At 39.6% G+C, this 15,975-nt stretch overlaps 1 protein-coding gene across 6 annotated transcripts in view; it reads right to left on the bottom strand.

The window, feature by feature from the left end:
• Window positions 1-475: 475 nt before the first annotated feature.
• HNRNPA2B1 (heterogeneous nuclear ribonucleoprotein A2/B1) overlaps window positions 476-15,975 on the bottom strand; it is a 16,648-nt gene continuing 1,148 nt past the window's right edge. Inside the window, exons 2-12 of one of the 6 annotated variants that reach the window (XR_010991478.1) lie at window positions 11,489-11,599; window positions 10,392-10,538; window positions 8,899-9,109; window positions 8,568-8,669; window positions 8,404-8,484; window positions 7,758-7,820; window positions 7,183-7,302; window positions 6,778-6,900; window positions 5,722-5,804; window positions 4,266-4,396; window positions 476-3,447 (exon numbers count right to left, since the gene is read on the bottom strand). Coding sequence is in view for 5 of the 6 variants with exons in the window: in XM_068169639.1 (XP_068025740.1) it covers window positions 5,743-5,804; window positions 6,778-6,900; window positions 7,183-7,302; window positions 7,758-7,820; window positions 8,404-8,484; window positions 8,568-8,669; window positions 8,899-9,109; window positions 10,392-10,538; window positions 11,489-11,599; window positions 15,487-15,498 (1,032 nt within the window). In the remaining variant the exon portion in view is untranslated. Of the gene's footprint in view, window positions 3,448-4,265; window positions 4,397-5,081; window positions 5,567-5,721; window positions 5,805-6,777; window positions 6,901-7,182; window positions 7,303-7,757; window positions 7,821-8,403; window positions 8,485-8,567; window positions 8,670-8,898; window positions 9,110-10,391; window positions 10,539-11,488; window positions 11,600-15,150; window positions 15,249-15,486; window positions 15,811-15,975 lie in introns of those variants that run through there. The other 5 variants (XM_068169639.1, XM_068169638.1, XM_068169640.1 and 2 more) reach the window with 5 other exon arrangements.

Here is a 15,975-nt window from a genome sequence, read left to right as displayed (position 1 = left end):
TACTGCTGGTAGCAACGCATAAATGCACTACTTAACATTGTCACTGCCCTTTGATCACCCCTAGAGAAACGCCCATTACAAACAAGTCAGTTTAGCACTTCATTAGAATGCAATACCGCGAGCGTTGTTCGCGGCATACAGGCACACCGCAAGTAAGCACTCACAGGCGATTGGAGGTGTACTGCTGTGACATGGCATCGCTTTGGAAGTGCAGCATCACCTTTTGGTTTATTTAACAGACGTGGCTTTTTACAGAAGTTAACACTCTTCCTGCTCAAGAGCTTTTACAATCTAGTTTTAGATGGGGTAACCAGAATAAAGGAGTAACCTCATCGAGACCAGTTTGCCGGTTTTAAGTTTGTCCCAAAATACACACACTACACTAGTCACAGGAGTCAGAAGTAATGGTTCTAATGGAAATCTTCAGGGCACGAGTAGGTGGAAATCGACAAATGAAGCAACAGGACACTTGGGACCAGGTTCTAGTGAAACTATTTATTAAATCAATCAAATATGACACATGCAACCGTGTGGAGTTGTGGAGTACGTCAAATGCACTGCAACTTGATACCTGCTACAGCTACTGGAACTCTAGCAAATGCATAATTCATTTTCATACAAGAATTCCCCAAAATGGACCAAGAAAGAGCAGACCACGTAAGAAGCAGGGGGAAAAGAGGGTGGATGTGTTGGCAAGAACTTTGGGCAGACCACAACCATTTTCTAGGATGTGCCCATAGTCACATTCATACAACGAAGCAGCATGGGAGGTCACACAAGCCACTTTGTACACAACTCAAGTGCTGTTGACCCGGTATGTTCATAGTGCCTGCCAAGCAAGTCACACAACCATTGAAACACTTCTAGTGTTGACAAATAAACCAGTTCTTGCTACATTAACTGGAATAACACCACAAACTTCTGATGCAATGCAAATCAACACTAGCTGTAAAGAACACAGCTGTTAAAAGCAACAGTATGGTTTTTGGTAAAGCAGCTCAATGTTACCCAAGAAAAACCCTTCCGTGTCGCACTCTTGCACATTCCTACCAGTATTGCTGGATAAATGAGAAGAGAAATTCACACCTTCCTTAGAAAGAAAAGTAACAGCATCACAACAGGATTTCACTGGCATCACGCACTCTGCTTTGCAAAGAAAACAAACTGCTAAAGCTACAGGGAATGTCTCTTCCAGTACCTTCGCAGCAAATCCTCCTCTTTCAAATGTGGTCAAGCTGTCAAAACACATTCAGCTGACAGCTATTTCAATCCTTATCCGTGTTTTGGGGGATTTGGTTTTCCTTCCCCAGGAGTGATATGATCTCATCCCAACGTGTTCATCACAGTAAGGATACAGTCTTCCTCCCCCAAACACAACCAAGTTGAGCTCCTGCTAGTTTTAAAATACTAGTATATTTTTATTGTTTTCCTAAACGCTTTCCAGCACCCAAAGCACAAATCACGTGTGAGTGAGCAAAATTCAACTTTCACTGTAACACACAGAACACAGCCTGAGTGGCCAGGACCCCAGTAATGACCTCTTTTCACCACTTTAAACACACCATTTTTTCACCCCTCGTCCCATACTGGTTACCAACAAGTTGTCTTTCACATTCTTTCCTCAGTTTGCTGCAGAAAAGCAGTTGCTGGGAATGAGCCGGGCTTAGTACTGACATGATCCTCAGTTCTTAGTACACCGAAACATACCCACTGGCAACATGCCCCTTACTTTGAGAACAGTCTGTAGAGTGACATAAACCCAACTTCTTAGGAATTAAAAAGTAGGGCCACCAACTGACCACACGCTGTTGTTTTTATTCAAACCTACCAGCTTTCAGGATCAGGCTGCCTGAAAACAGTGACTTCTCTCACAGTGAACCCTGTGATTGTCACTGACTTCAATTATTAACACCATACCACGAAAGAAAAGTCATAGAAGGTCAAGGGTAAGACAAACAAGAAACTTTGATTCAAATACTCCCCGCTTCCAAGACTTGAAATATTTTTTGCATCTCCTGTTGCTTACACTCCCTTCCCCCGCTGCCAGACATCAAAACTGAAACATCCTCGTTATGGAAAATGTAACATACTTGAATAAATCTTAAACCCTTTTGCAAAGCCGCTGATAAGATTAGACGCATCTCAAACACAAAAAGAATCATTCACCCCCTTTGAAGTTTGTGGTGTTTTAACATCATGTGAATGGGGACTTGGCAACTGTAAAGAAAATCTTCAGATAAATCTAAGTTACAGGGAAGAAGGCAAATTCCTCATCATCTAGTCAACTCCTTCTGTTGGAAAGAAGAAAATAAAGCAGTTTTGTGCATCTTCATTTTCTGCTTCCACTGCAGCCCACTGGTGACCTATGCAAGTATTTCAGAGTTCAACTTACAAACCAGGGAAAAAAAGAGTCATCTGTAAAACCTTAAATAATTCTGAATTATGTAAAGAAGGTTAAAGACATCGTGGTTCTGCCAAAGTAAAGCATGTAAAATTCAAGTTTAAAAGAAACTGCATATGTAGGCGACACGTTCAACAGTACAGACTGAAGGTAACTTTCCTCAATTACATTCCCAACTGAAGCTTTCCCAAACTTAGTCGGTTTGATGGTTTTTGGATTTGGGTTTTTTGTGGTTTTGGTTTTTTTTTTTCTCCACAAGATGCAGCTATTAGTAACACAGGTCAGGTAGAGCAGGAACTCTACATTCCATGCTAAAAGCTCTTTACAAAATGAAAATACTAAATAGCTATCGAGCTATCACATTTTACAAGTCCTAAGTGGTTAGTTTCATTGACAGGAAAGGAGGAGTTAATTTTATAAAGTGATATAAAACACAGCCAGAAAGCTATTTTAAAGCAATTGTGTCCAACAGCAAAAAGATCAGCAGTTTTAATTTGTAGCACTGTTTCTCCCAACAGGGAACAGATGCCTGTGGTCAGATATGAGTTCTGCGAATACACTTGTCAAGTTGACTTGGTTTTAAATCCACCTTAAAATGGAGTATTTCCAATCATGAAAGGCTCTAAAAGCTGCAGATAAACATTATTTAATGTTAGACACACACTAGGTTTTATTAAGCATTACACTAGAACTACTTTGGTATAAAAAATACTTTATTTTAAAGCTATGAAAGTTATAAAAATATGTAGTTAAACTTTCTACTCACAGAATGTTTGCTATTTTAACATTAGTGATTTGTTTCTCCTAACAAATCTGAATTTTATTAGAAATGTTTACAAGACATTATTACTGTAATTTTTTTTAAAAACCCAGCATTACAGGGAGCTGTACTAATTGTGATGTTTTATCAGTATTCATTTAACCTCTAATTTTTTAATGAAGGCAGCAAAAAACAACTATTTTCTGATGATACAGAATGTCTTATTTCTTGAAGCGTTTCTGTGGTTGACCACTTCTTCATTAGTTACCTGCAGCATGGCACCTTCCTGCCAAAGAAAAAAAAAGTGTATCTGAAGATGTTTATCACATATGTCTAAACCAAATTACCAATAGGGGAACTTCAGCCTTTTGTTTTTTTGATTAAAAATAGTATAAGCAGTTCACTGGTGTGTCTGTAACACAAAAGGAACAGGACTTGTTAGCTGAGTCCACGTTCTTCAATGAGTAGCCTTTTAAAGGCAATAGAAGTTTGAAGTGAGGGCATTTTTGGTTGCCTTTTTTGTTGGGTTTTATTTAAAAAACAAATCTAACAGTATGCCATCCTTACTCTGAAAAACTCGTCACTTCATGAATTTTCCTTAATTTGAGGTGCAAGCATTCAATGTCGCAAGAGTAAGGCTGGCTGAATTTGGCACTAAGGTTTACTAGCTGCAAGAACTATAAAAAATGGTGGAAACCTCAACATTCTAGCCAATTGCAATTTACACAGTGACATTGTACACTTGTGAAATACCACCTGCAGTCTCATTTGAAGTTTTCACTTCCTCTCCTAAAGAACTGCTTATGCAGTTGTTAAAAGAATGGACGACACATTCCTTCACAGAGGCAGATGTATTCTGTGGTGCAATTTTTTTCCTTACACGTAAACAGTCTACAGTTACTTGGGAACCTTCAGGATGAAATGTGTTATATAAAATAGATTACAGTAGACAAGACACAACAACAGAGTTCATTTTCAACAGCACAGAACTAGCTTCATTGCATTACCTTGCAACCACCATAATGCACAGACTCCCAAGAAAAAAAAAATAATGTTGTAGGATGCAAAAATAAAGTTGTATGATTTAATTAACTTGTGACCTACCATTTTAACTACCAACACCAGGGATGGAACCCTTGCAAAGCTTTACTAATGGACACTTGCAGGTCTCATTTGTTCAACTGTAGCAGTGTACAGTGGCAGCAGTCTATGCTTGTCCAGGGTTCATATCATAGCTAGATTCCAGTAGGAAAAAAATATGTTAAGTAGCTGAAATTAACATAAATTTGTTTGTAAAAAAAATTTAATACAAGAAAACAGGATTCTCAAATTTCTTTTCAATTGGTAATTGTTAACTCAATTCATTGCTATGTTAAACTACATAACAACAATCACTATACTCAAAGAATACTGTCATACAATTATTAGTTTCTTGGTTTTGGAACATTAAGAAAGAAAAAAAGTAAATAAGATCTTACCTAAAGAAGTTTAACTGAAGCTTAGAACTACTTTGCTCTAGACCCTCAGCCTTCGTTGGCATCCTTATCAACTACTGTAGTTAAAGCTTTGCAGAAATACAGCGCAGCTTTTTAAGACTGGCTGAACTTAGTGACGTTTTCAAGAGTTCTCTTGTACTAGACCTGTGTCCCTGGAAGAGTACCTCGCTGGGGATACTTCCTTTCCTTGCCATTGAAGAAGCAGCATCTAAAAGATCTAAAAAGGTGTTTCTCCTTGCAGAGATATCCCTTAAGTTATCTAGATACTTTAAACCTGGTAATTTACAGACAACATACTTTTTTTTCTGACCAGCATTTAATTTTACATGTACAACAATAGCTTTGTATAACTTGTGGGACCTTATACTACCCACTCCTTGCCTTATTTTACAATATTAAAAAAAAAATCTAAAATTACACAATATTTCCTTTAGAATTATTTTATTAAATCATAAATGTACAACAGCTTCTTAACTCTACACACGCACTTAAATTTTTAAAAGGAAAACGTTATGTCTTATTACACCATGATCCTGGCTAATAGCTTTTCAAAACTTTGAGAAAAATCTTAAAAAAGGTTTCACATGTCACCTGAAACTTACAAATTTAACATTATCAAAGGAATGCTTCTACACTTACAAAGACCACTAGAAAGAAACAACAATTAAAAAGCTAAGAAACTGTCTCAAAGGCATTTTTACAATCCTTCCTCCACAGTAAGGTAATGTTATTAAATAATCCAAATCCATTCACAAAATGGCTCTCTGCATCTGCTCTGGTGTCTTCTGCCATATCACTGCATATTTATGCATGACTGAGATAAGTGTTTCCTTAACATTGTTATTTCGATAACCTGAAGCTGTTCTGTTACCTCTGGGCTCTCATCCTCTCCTATTTATACAGTGAAGCCTGTTTCAACAGAAGTAAAGAGTAAAAAAATAGGTTATGAAATTATTCATCTAACCATTTTTTAAAGGAAAGATAATATGATCCTAAAAAGCTTATAACTCCTGCAGCTACTCTCAAGAATCACTGCAATTTAAACATTTAGAAAATATACTTACCCATGGCATGCTTGTAGAAACTCAGTAACGGCTCCTCCCTCCATAACCACCACTCCCTCCACTACCCCCTGGACCATAGTTCCCTGCAATTGCAGAAAAACAACAAATAGAATCAGCACATCAGTCTAATTTTAAATTCCTCCTACAGATTAACATCCCCTTTGCTCCCAGAGACTGCATATACAAGACATGTTAACATTTTGCTGTCTCCCAAGAATTGCCCCAAGAACTACACACTGAAACCTTAGAAGATTCAGGCGTCACACGCCATTTGATGCGGTGCACTGTCTTGGGCCTGGAGGGCTCACTTTATTTGCATGCTAAGCCTTTTAAGAAAGGGGTTTATGTTTCTGTTTCCATCTCGGAAGCTTTACACAGAGTATTAAGTAACACAAACAACAAAAAGCAGAGAGCATTAGAAAAAAATTAACACTGCAACAAGGGGGCAGGGAGGGAGGAGGAATCCAAGTTTAGTGGACACTAACTGGACTCTACAAACAGCCTGAGTTGATAGAAAAGAACATGTAACTTGAACAGCATCTTTATGATCTGGAAACTGTAAAACATTTCCTAATATTCTGGAGGAAACAAACAGTATCATCATTTATCTTTTAAAAAACAGCCAAGTTTCCTTGAGACAAGCTTTACAACAGCCTCAAGGTGAGAAAATGTAGCCAACTTGCAAAAAGGATGTGGGCATGGCAGTCCATCCATTGCACAAGTTATCCAATTTCTACAGATCAGTGTCAGACTCAGACAATGGTTCAGGTTGGAAGTGCTCTTCAAAGGTCCTGGCTCTGACATGAGCTTGACACCTTCCACTAGATTGGGTTGCTCAAAGCTCCATCCAACCCAACCCAATCATGAACATGTTTTTCAGGCATGAGGCATCCACAGCTTCCTGGACAACCTGTTCTAGTGCCTCATCACCCTTCACTGCAATGTATTTCTTCCTTGCACCCATCTTCATCTATCCTCTTTTGGTTCCCTCCCACATCCTCAAAAGACTAAAGCCCACCCCTCTGGCTCCAAGTAAGATCAGGACATAGACAGTACCTCCACCATATGGTCCCCCCATGTTCCTGCTGCCACCAAAATTTCCACTCTTCATTGGACCGTAATTGGAAGGTTGTTGGTTATAGTTTCCAAAATCATTATAGTTTCCACTTCCGTAATTGCCTGCATTATCAACACAAAAATGAACAAATTCCTAGGTGAGCTAGAACATGTACAGTGTTCACATAATTATCTCATTAGAATTTTAAATGAAGTACAAAATCACAGAAGTATTCCAGCACTGTATGTTACAGATTGCTTTTTCTAACTATTTCATGCTATTTGGAAAACAAGAGCTTCCTCAGACAACATTTTTACCCAACACCCCTCCCTAACCCCCCAGTCTCAAATGATTTGTACTTATTTACAACTGAAATGCTTGGTCATTTCAAGCCAGTAGGTTACCTCCTCCATAGTTGTCATAACCACCTCCATAGCCCCCACCCTGGTTGCCATATCCAGGTCCTCCTCCACCATATCCTCCTCTTCCACCTCCGTAACCAGGACTGCCACCAAAGTTGCCACCTGTGACAATAGAATCCTTTGAAATAAGCTTTTCTCTGTAAAAGGCAACCAAACTCTACAGCATCAGAGGGTATTTATCTTTGTGTAAGTCTACAGCTGAAGGGTAGAAATTTCTATGAACACTGTTGCTAAAAGCACATACCAATTCCCACCCTAAAGGAACTGTGACCAAAACCCACCAGCCAGACTGCCTACAAGCCTCAACTGAAAAATGCTTAACTAAAATCCTGGTTTTCCAGGAAATTTAAGAAACACTGCTCTTCTAAAAAGAAGAAAATTGCATAGTTATATGAAAAATTGTGTGGTTATTTCTTAGATAAAGGTTTAACATGAGGCAACAGTCACGTGTGCTTCTTTAACACGATGGCTTTGGCAATTGATACAGATGGTATGTAATGTGAAAATGTTTCTGCGTGAGAAAAAAGCAACCATCACCATCTAAGTAGTGAACTAACCTCCAGGTCCTCCACCGTATCCATTATACCCATCACCAAATCCACGGCCACTTCCATACCCATCTGTTGGAGGAAAAGAAAAACAAAAACCAAAGTATTTCATCTGAAGCTAACTAAATTCGCAAACCAATGTAGCCGTAAGGACCAAACTGCAGGGATTACCAATTGAGCACACACACAGTTGAATTTAGAAAATCATATGTGAATTAACACATCCAATCACTGATCTACATTTCCTTGCATTTTTGTAAGACAACCTGCTTTTAATTTCAGACACTGTCCTTCCACTGCAAAAGTCATGCAAGTGATGCATAGAGTAACAAAGCAGTCTCTGAATTCCTTGCATTTAGGTTAATTTTGGTTCTTAGTAAAATACAAAACCCAACCAAACCAAGCCCATCCCCTACCCTCTCCAGCTTCATTTTACTGAATATCCACATAATCAATTTGTTTTCAAATCATTAAAAAAAAACCAAACCAAAAAACCACAAACACTAACTGCTGCAGCTGCACTTAAAACTAAACAGCAGTAGCCTACAGGTTACTGCAGTATGACAGCGTAAAGGGTGGGTGTGGAGAAACACAGACAAAAAAAAAAAACCCAAACCCCGCCAACAACTGAAGGGTACAAACAGGCCTGTCTTACCAGCTCCCCCTCTGAAATTGCTGCCAGGGCCTGGACCAAAGTTGCCACCACCTCCACGTGCATCACCAAACCCAAAGTTTCCTGTAACCATTTATAAGCAGTGAGATCGTGGAAAGCTAACATAAAAAAATAATCACAGGCCACTACCCATTACTTGCACTTACCTCCTCTCCCACTCCTAGAATTTTGAACTTCCTGCATTTCCTGTCTAGAGAGAGCTTTCCTTACTTCTGCATTATGGCCATTGATGGTGTGATACTTCTGCACTGTAATGTTATAAGATGCCATCAGCAACTAATAAGGAGTGTATCAGGCTTCCAAAACTTAAGTCATTTCCGAATTAACCCTTACATATTCCTTCTCATTTAAAAAAAACCCCAACACACTAAAATACCACCCTTTTTAAGCAAAGAAGCCAGTAGTTATTTAAAATACATGTTCCCATACAATTCACCAGAACCATCAAATGAAAAAAATGACATGAAGCTTACTTACATACTATTTTATCCACGGGATCATGGTCATCAAATGTGACAAATCCAAACCCCCTTTTTTTACCAGACTGTCTGTCGGTAATGATTTCAATAGTGTCAATTTTCCCGTATTCCTCAAAGTAGTCACGAAGGTGGTGCTCTTCAGTATCCTCTTTAATACCACCAACAAACAGTTTTTTCACAGTAACATGAGCACCAGGTTTTCCAGATTCCTGTTAAAAGAATCCTTTAAATTACCACAAATAAAAAGAATTCCACTAATCACTATTCTGCCAGGATTTCAGGAATAGAATACTGAGGTTTTCAAACAGTGAGGTAGCCCTCTTACAACGCATGTCCCTGCAACCTTGCTTCAAGGGCCTTCTAGAAGAGAAGTAACACGGGGTAATTTGGAGGTTTTTTCCTCCTCTGTGTCAAAGCCTTAAAAGCACTGAAAAAGACACAGACAGACATGCTATACAATCTAAACATGTTTAGACAAAACATTAAGATCAATTGTTCTGAAATACTTGTTCTTTGAAACAAGTAGTATCTAAAACCAAAGATGGATCTGCTTCCTATTTCCCCAACAGCAGTGAAACCCACATTCCACTAATGTAGACCACAAAGGCTCCTTCAATCTCAGCAAATCCACAGCTGTGCATTGTAACCCCTTTGCAAAATAGGAAGACAACTCCTCAGGTTCAGGGGTTATTTTTACACTAAATACCAAACTGTTGCACTAGGTAAGAAATTACTTAATTCATGCATTCTGCAGGAAATGGGAAGAAAACTAGCATAGCTAACAGGGCTACCAGTGGTTAAAATTTCCATTTCCCTTGACCTCTGGGATAGCTCAGTAAATTTCAGTTCATCAGTTCAAATGTGCTGAACATCCATCTCCCACTTTAAACTGGTAAACCCCCCCAGACCTCTCACAATGTGGTAAAACAGAAGACACATAAAACTTGCACTTGCTCCTCGAGTATCTCTGTAAAACAGTAACCTCACTAAAAAATTTGACAGGTGCCCTGCATTCCTATGCATGCAATTACATGGCACCCTGAAGTTCAACACCAAGTACACCTGGGGCTAAAACCAGTATAGTCCTAAGATGATTCTGTACATCACCACTGTAAAAGTGTTTTCTGTATTCTCTAATTTTAGCCAGCTCAGTTTTACACACTTTAGAAATATCAGAGGGTCAGAAGACATTGATCGGAGTTCATTAATTTGAGGTTTAGCAACAGCAACTGTTTCAAGAAATAGTTTGCATCATTAGAGGTGCTCCAATATGTTTCCACTAACAATACTTTTGAGACTCTAGTTGTATCCCTTGCAAGACTCTTCCACCAAAATAACTTAGCAGCTCATTGTAATGATTTTATTTATGTAATAGCTTCATTTGACAGATCTAAAGTGTGGGAAATCATGCCCCAACTACAGGCTTAACTGTCCAAAACAGAGATTCCCTTTATAAGGCATAAAAACTACTTGTTTCAAAACCATACTTACCTCTCTGGCCACAGCCCTTTTAGGCTCAACCACCCTTCCATCAATTGTGTGAGGTCTTGCAGCCATAGCTGCATCAACTTCAGCCATGGATGAGAATGTTACAAAACCAAACCCTCTTGATCTTTTGCTTGCAGGATCCCTCATTACCTAAAAACAATAAACACATGGAAACCATTTCTACATGGTTTGTGTTAAGCTTAACACTAACACCACTTACAGAAAGCAGGCAAACATCTTCCTTGATTTGATTTCAAACACAATTCTCATGAAATAGCAGACCATGCTGATTAAATACATGAATGACACTGCTTAGTATGAAAGACACTGAAACCACTGTTATCCTCCAGGACTCTACCTGAAACTCAAAGATGCTGCTACATTAATGACGTGTTAATATTTATGTGGGGTGGGAGGGGGTGGGGTGATTGTGTGTTTGGCTGGTTTTGGGGTTTTTTGTTTAATTTAGAACTTTTTTTTTTAAGCTTTCTGAAGATCACAATTTAAATTCATGTTACGAAAATATGTGTTCACAGCTCCCAAAACAAACTCAGTGGCAAAACTTCAGCAAGAGTCAACTACCTCTGAAGGTATTTAAGACATAGAGGTAAGATGCTTGCAGACGTGGTTTAGCAGTGGACTTGGCAGTGTTATGTTTATACTTGAACTCTACAATCTTAAGGGTCTTCTGCAACCCAAATGATTCTATGAAAGTATCACACAGAACGACATCCTTTTCCAGCTTTTTGGAGGCTGCTTACCATGATACCAATTTTCTGCCAGAGCTTATCAATCTCACACATGTAATAGAGCTTTGTGTAAGCACCTCTCCCTAACGCACTTCAGCATGTGCCCAAGTTAAACTGCTGAATTTATTGGTTAGAGATAATCCAGGTTTTATAGAAAATATAGTAAGAATGATCCCTAACTCTTACCAACAGATTTTGCAAGGGAAAGTCTGTGCACAGCTTCGATGGACTGTACACTTAAGGAAATTTAATATTCCAGCTTTTCATTAAACTATCCAGAAAACAAACTCCCCACTTTTACAATTTCTAAACATTCTATGTCATTGTTGCATACTGGTACACCAAACTTACCACACAGTCTGTAAGCTTTCCCCATTGCTCGTAGTAACTCCTCAAGCTCTCCTCTGTTGTTTCAAAGCTTAAGCCGCCAATAAACAGTTTGCGGAACTGCTCCTTTTCCCTCTATGTCAAAAAAGAAGATTACATTAACATAATTAACAATATCCTCTCTGCATCAGTGTCATCAGACACTAAGTCTCCTAAGAGTCAAAAACTTTCAGGAAGATGTTTTTCAAAATTAGGTTTGGCTCATAACTTTCTCACACTGCTGAAGAAATCGAGTAATTCAGGCACTTTTACTACAGGGATTTTAATAAATGTTCTTCTTCCCATCTCTCCCTCCAATTATTAATGAGGGACACTACACTCAAAGACTTCCAGAACAGTCCTCTCAAAGATCTTTAGGAGATGTTTTTTATTTTCATTTTCTTTAAAAAGCAAATCAAAAGTTCGTGTTACAGCTAACATTAATCCATTCACAGTCTGATTGTATTCCCAACAGCTTGAATTGTTGTACACAAACACTACCTTGCTATTTACCCAAAGCAGTAAAAATTAAATTAACATACTAATTATAGCTAAAAATAAAGCCTCTGTAAAATTAATCTGGAAGTAGAGGTAAACCTATCCACCTTCAACAGGCACAGTTATCAAAACTAATTGGGTTCCCTTTAAAACAGAAATGTGGAAAGCATTTACTCACATACCCACAACATAATTACGCTTCCAATAAAACTTTGTTCTATTACCTTTCAGAGAAATTACTGCTGCAGTTGCTCAGCAGAAATTTCTGCTGTAATGATAAGTACATAATTAAAAAAACTAAGACCAACGAATAGGTATTGTATTTATTACTTGTATGTGGTATTCTACCAAAGCAGAAAGGACAATCTTCCATCCTCTACTGGTTAAAAATACCTTTATACTAATTTATTACAACAATTAGACATCGTAGTTGTATTTTCTACACACAATAGCATCACCAGATCGTGAGTTTTGCTATTTCATGTCCAACAGTAACAATCAATAAAAATGCATTAGAAAGCAGTCCCTTTCCACAAAATTTAAGATTTCCAAATGCTGTTTGAAAAAGAACAGTCCTGCTAGGGACAAGAGAACTCCAATGTAATTACTTAAACTTTACACTACTACATCATTTTAAATATACACACCTGCTTGGGTGTTTGGTTTTGGGTTTTCTCTAGGATGGTAGATGTTTTACAAATAGCCTAAACACCTCACACTTATCTGTAACTTACTTAGGCAGCATGGTCAACCATGCACAGGACACTAAGAGAAACATAACAAAGAAAATTGGACTGAGAGTGACAAGGATATTTGCAAAGTAAGAATCGTTTCATGTGCATATGTTTTTAGAAATATTACACCAATTGGCATGCATATGAACAAAGTTATTATCTTAACCTGTCCAAGGCAGCTATCGATCTGGACGCATGAATTAAGACAATTAATGTTAGTACTGGGTTCCATTCAAAATGCATTGACCTCTTAACAGCTTGGGATACTGAAGTTTAACAAAGAGGTCAACCATGAGAAAAATAATCTTCTTTCCCACCCCCCTCCCAAATACTGTATTTGAGAACAGTTATCTTAAATGTCTATTAAAAACACTTGGAATTGCTATTGGATCTAATGCTGGGTTTTTCCCCTCTTCTAAAGGAGCACAGAGGAAGCTAGCACTGTCTCCTTGTACAGACAGGCAAAACTGGACACAAGTTTAAAAGCAGGAAACCCATGTTATGTCAAGCTCCCTTTTTACACTTTGAGTTAAATCAATAAAGGAAAGGATGTTGTATACCAGACTTGGACTGAAATTTTATGCTGCAAGTCACAAATTTTTAACTTGAGCAGGCTAGCAGAGAGAGAATTTTAAGTAATGATTCTGAAAAAAACGAACAAACAAATCAAAACCCCCACAACCCTTCCTTCTAATTGCTTCAGTTCTACTTAAAAATTAGGGAACTTGGATACAGAATGTGTCTTCTATGGTCCTATGTAATTGATGATTATGTGTCTAGTAATGCACATTTGTATTATAAAAATAAAGCAAGTTTAGTAGGCAGGTAAGACTTTTCCAGAAAAGAGTTAGGGTTACCTTTAAAACATGTAAATAAAACTCAAGGAAAGAATGGAATCTATCAGATGTAGCAACTTTTATTTGTAAGGGACAAAAATACCATACATTACTCATTAAACTGTTAATGCTCATTACAGATATATAAATTCGTTGAAATGCTAATTTACCAGGTACTGTTACGCAGAACATGCTGTACCCAGAACAGGCGGGTACATGGCGGGACATGGAAGTAATGAAATTCATCACTAGTTTTTCAAATAAAAAAACACTGTGAAAACATCGTGAACATGATGTTCCACTAACATACACGCAGCCTCTGGATGTAGAGACTACTTATCTTAAATGTGGGAGCTCAGCCTAGGATTAACCTCCCACCATGGTCCAGAGAGCTCTGACCATCTGAAGTTTATGGTGAAGCTGTAAACTGTATGCTAAAAAATTATCATCACTGCAGTCCCTCTCAAAATCTTGATGTAAATCCTCATTTGGTAAAAACTCTACATACAACCCATTCCCGCTAAGGTCCACAATATAAAAGCTGATACAAAAACCTCTCTCCTGAGTTTCATTGTACACTCTGTGGCAGAAACAGTGAAAGATGAAATCAGTCTTCGTTAGTGTTTATTTTAAGCCTTCCTTCACAGGCTTAAAGCAACGCTTTCAAAGGACTGGAAAATGCACGACCTTTGCGGCAAAATTCATCATAAGGGCAAGGAAATGTATTCCATATAACAAGAACATATGGACAAATACTCCAAGCTGATCACAGATTTCTCCAGAGTTAAGAACCTGAGTAATAAAAATAGTAAAGAGAGAATCAAGTGGGATCTCTGAATTGTGGCTACACCCGCTAGGCCTGCTGAAAACGTGGCTGGCTTTCACTGGTACCAAATTAGAAAGACATTGCTCGTTCGCTCTCTTTTCGCCCTGGCCCAAGCACCCAGTTAGCTCCTCCACGTTCTACACGGCTTTGCAATCCAAAAGAGTTGCTCTGCCCCTTCCCCCCCTGCCTGATGGCGGTGAAGCAGCTTCCGTGCCGGCTCCGCCATGTGGCGGACCGCAGGAAAACAGGGCCCCCGGAGCTAGGAGGGGAAAATGGCGCCCAGAAGCAGCCGCCGCCCCCAGGGACAGCGATGCGGCGGGAAGGAAAGAGATTCTGGACGCACCGAGTCCAGAGAGAGACAAAATTGAAAATAATAACAATCAATTTAAAACCCCTACAAACAAAAACAAAACCATAACCCGGCTCTCTTCAGGGTAAAGAGAAAACAAATCCTGCAAACTGCTTCCAACGTGCCCTAACGCAGACGGTACCGCGAAGAGCTTGTAAGCGCTTTTTTTCCGCCCACGCAAGATACTAGACACTGCAGTTGCCAGCCCGCCTCGTATTCCTTAGAACCCCCTCCACCTTATTTGCTTTCTTACCCTCGGAGTGATCTTCACCTCACGCACGGGCGAATCTCGGCGCCGCCATTTTACCACCCCCCCTCCACCACCGCCATTACCAGCAGCGCCACCCCGGCCGGTCAGCACCTAGCAGGGCAAAGGCGATTCCCCAGACCGCACACTGACTGACCTCCATAGCCGTATGCCCCACTCCTCCACTACCACTTTAACGGCGGCTCGGCTAACGGGCAAGCGATTTAGAAACTCGCGAACTGGCCATGCACGGCTACCACAGCTTCCGCCTTCTCAGCTGCACGCTAGCCCCCAACTGCCGCTTCTAGAACCTTCCTTCCCGCTAACGCCTCCTTCTGCAGAAAGATACCCAGCCCACTAACCCGGGACGCACCGACCACAAGCGATCGTTACCCGGTCGTAACGCTCAGACCCCGGAAAAATTCATTCCGTACGCATAACCAAATACGACACCCTCCTCAAATCAAACGCTTAGTTTTCCCTTTTCACGTACCATATTCTTCATGGTTTACGCGTTCCTTCTGGAGAGTACCGTACGGTTAGTCAGTAATGGCTGCCTGAACTGTTACGTAATTTGAAATTCAGCTCCGCGCAGAGCTAGCGCCCTCCTCCAGCCCAGGCTCGCTTCCGAGGTTTTAGGTTTGCTTTTTTTTAAAAAAAAAAAAAAAAATGCTTGAATCTCGAGCTTAAATGTTTTCAAAGGGGCAGCAGCTCTGTATAACGCCCCTACGTGTTTTTATCCCGTAATAAAAACTCATCAACTCTGTTAGTAATGGCTCTCTCCGAAATGAGCCGAAGGAGCCGTCGTCGTCTAGCTTATCCGCTTCGACAGTCGCCGGAAAAAGCCGATACGAGACTAGAAGCCCATTCGACTCCTTTCGGCAATTTCCGGAATTTGCCGAAGCAGACAAGACTGACGCTCGGACCCTGTTCGGCAATTTCCGGAGAAAAAGACGCAGTAGTCATCGACTATCCAGGTCGT

This window comes from Melanerpes formicivorus, unplaced genomic scaffold (assembly GCF_026170545.1).
Source record: "Melanerpes formicivorus ecotype bairdi unplaced genomic scaffold, bMelFor1.0.p_v2 SCAF_207, whole genome shotgun sequence".
Lineage (NCBI taxonomy): Eukaryota > Metazoa > Chordata > Aves > Piciformes > Picidae > Melanerpes > Melanerpes formicivorus.
This window is presented reverse-complemented; position numbering and strand designations above follow the sequence as displayed.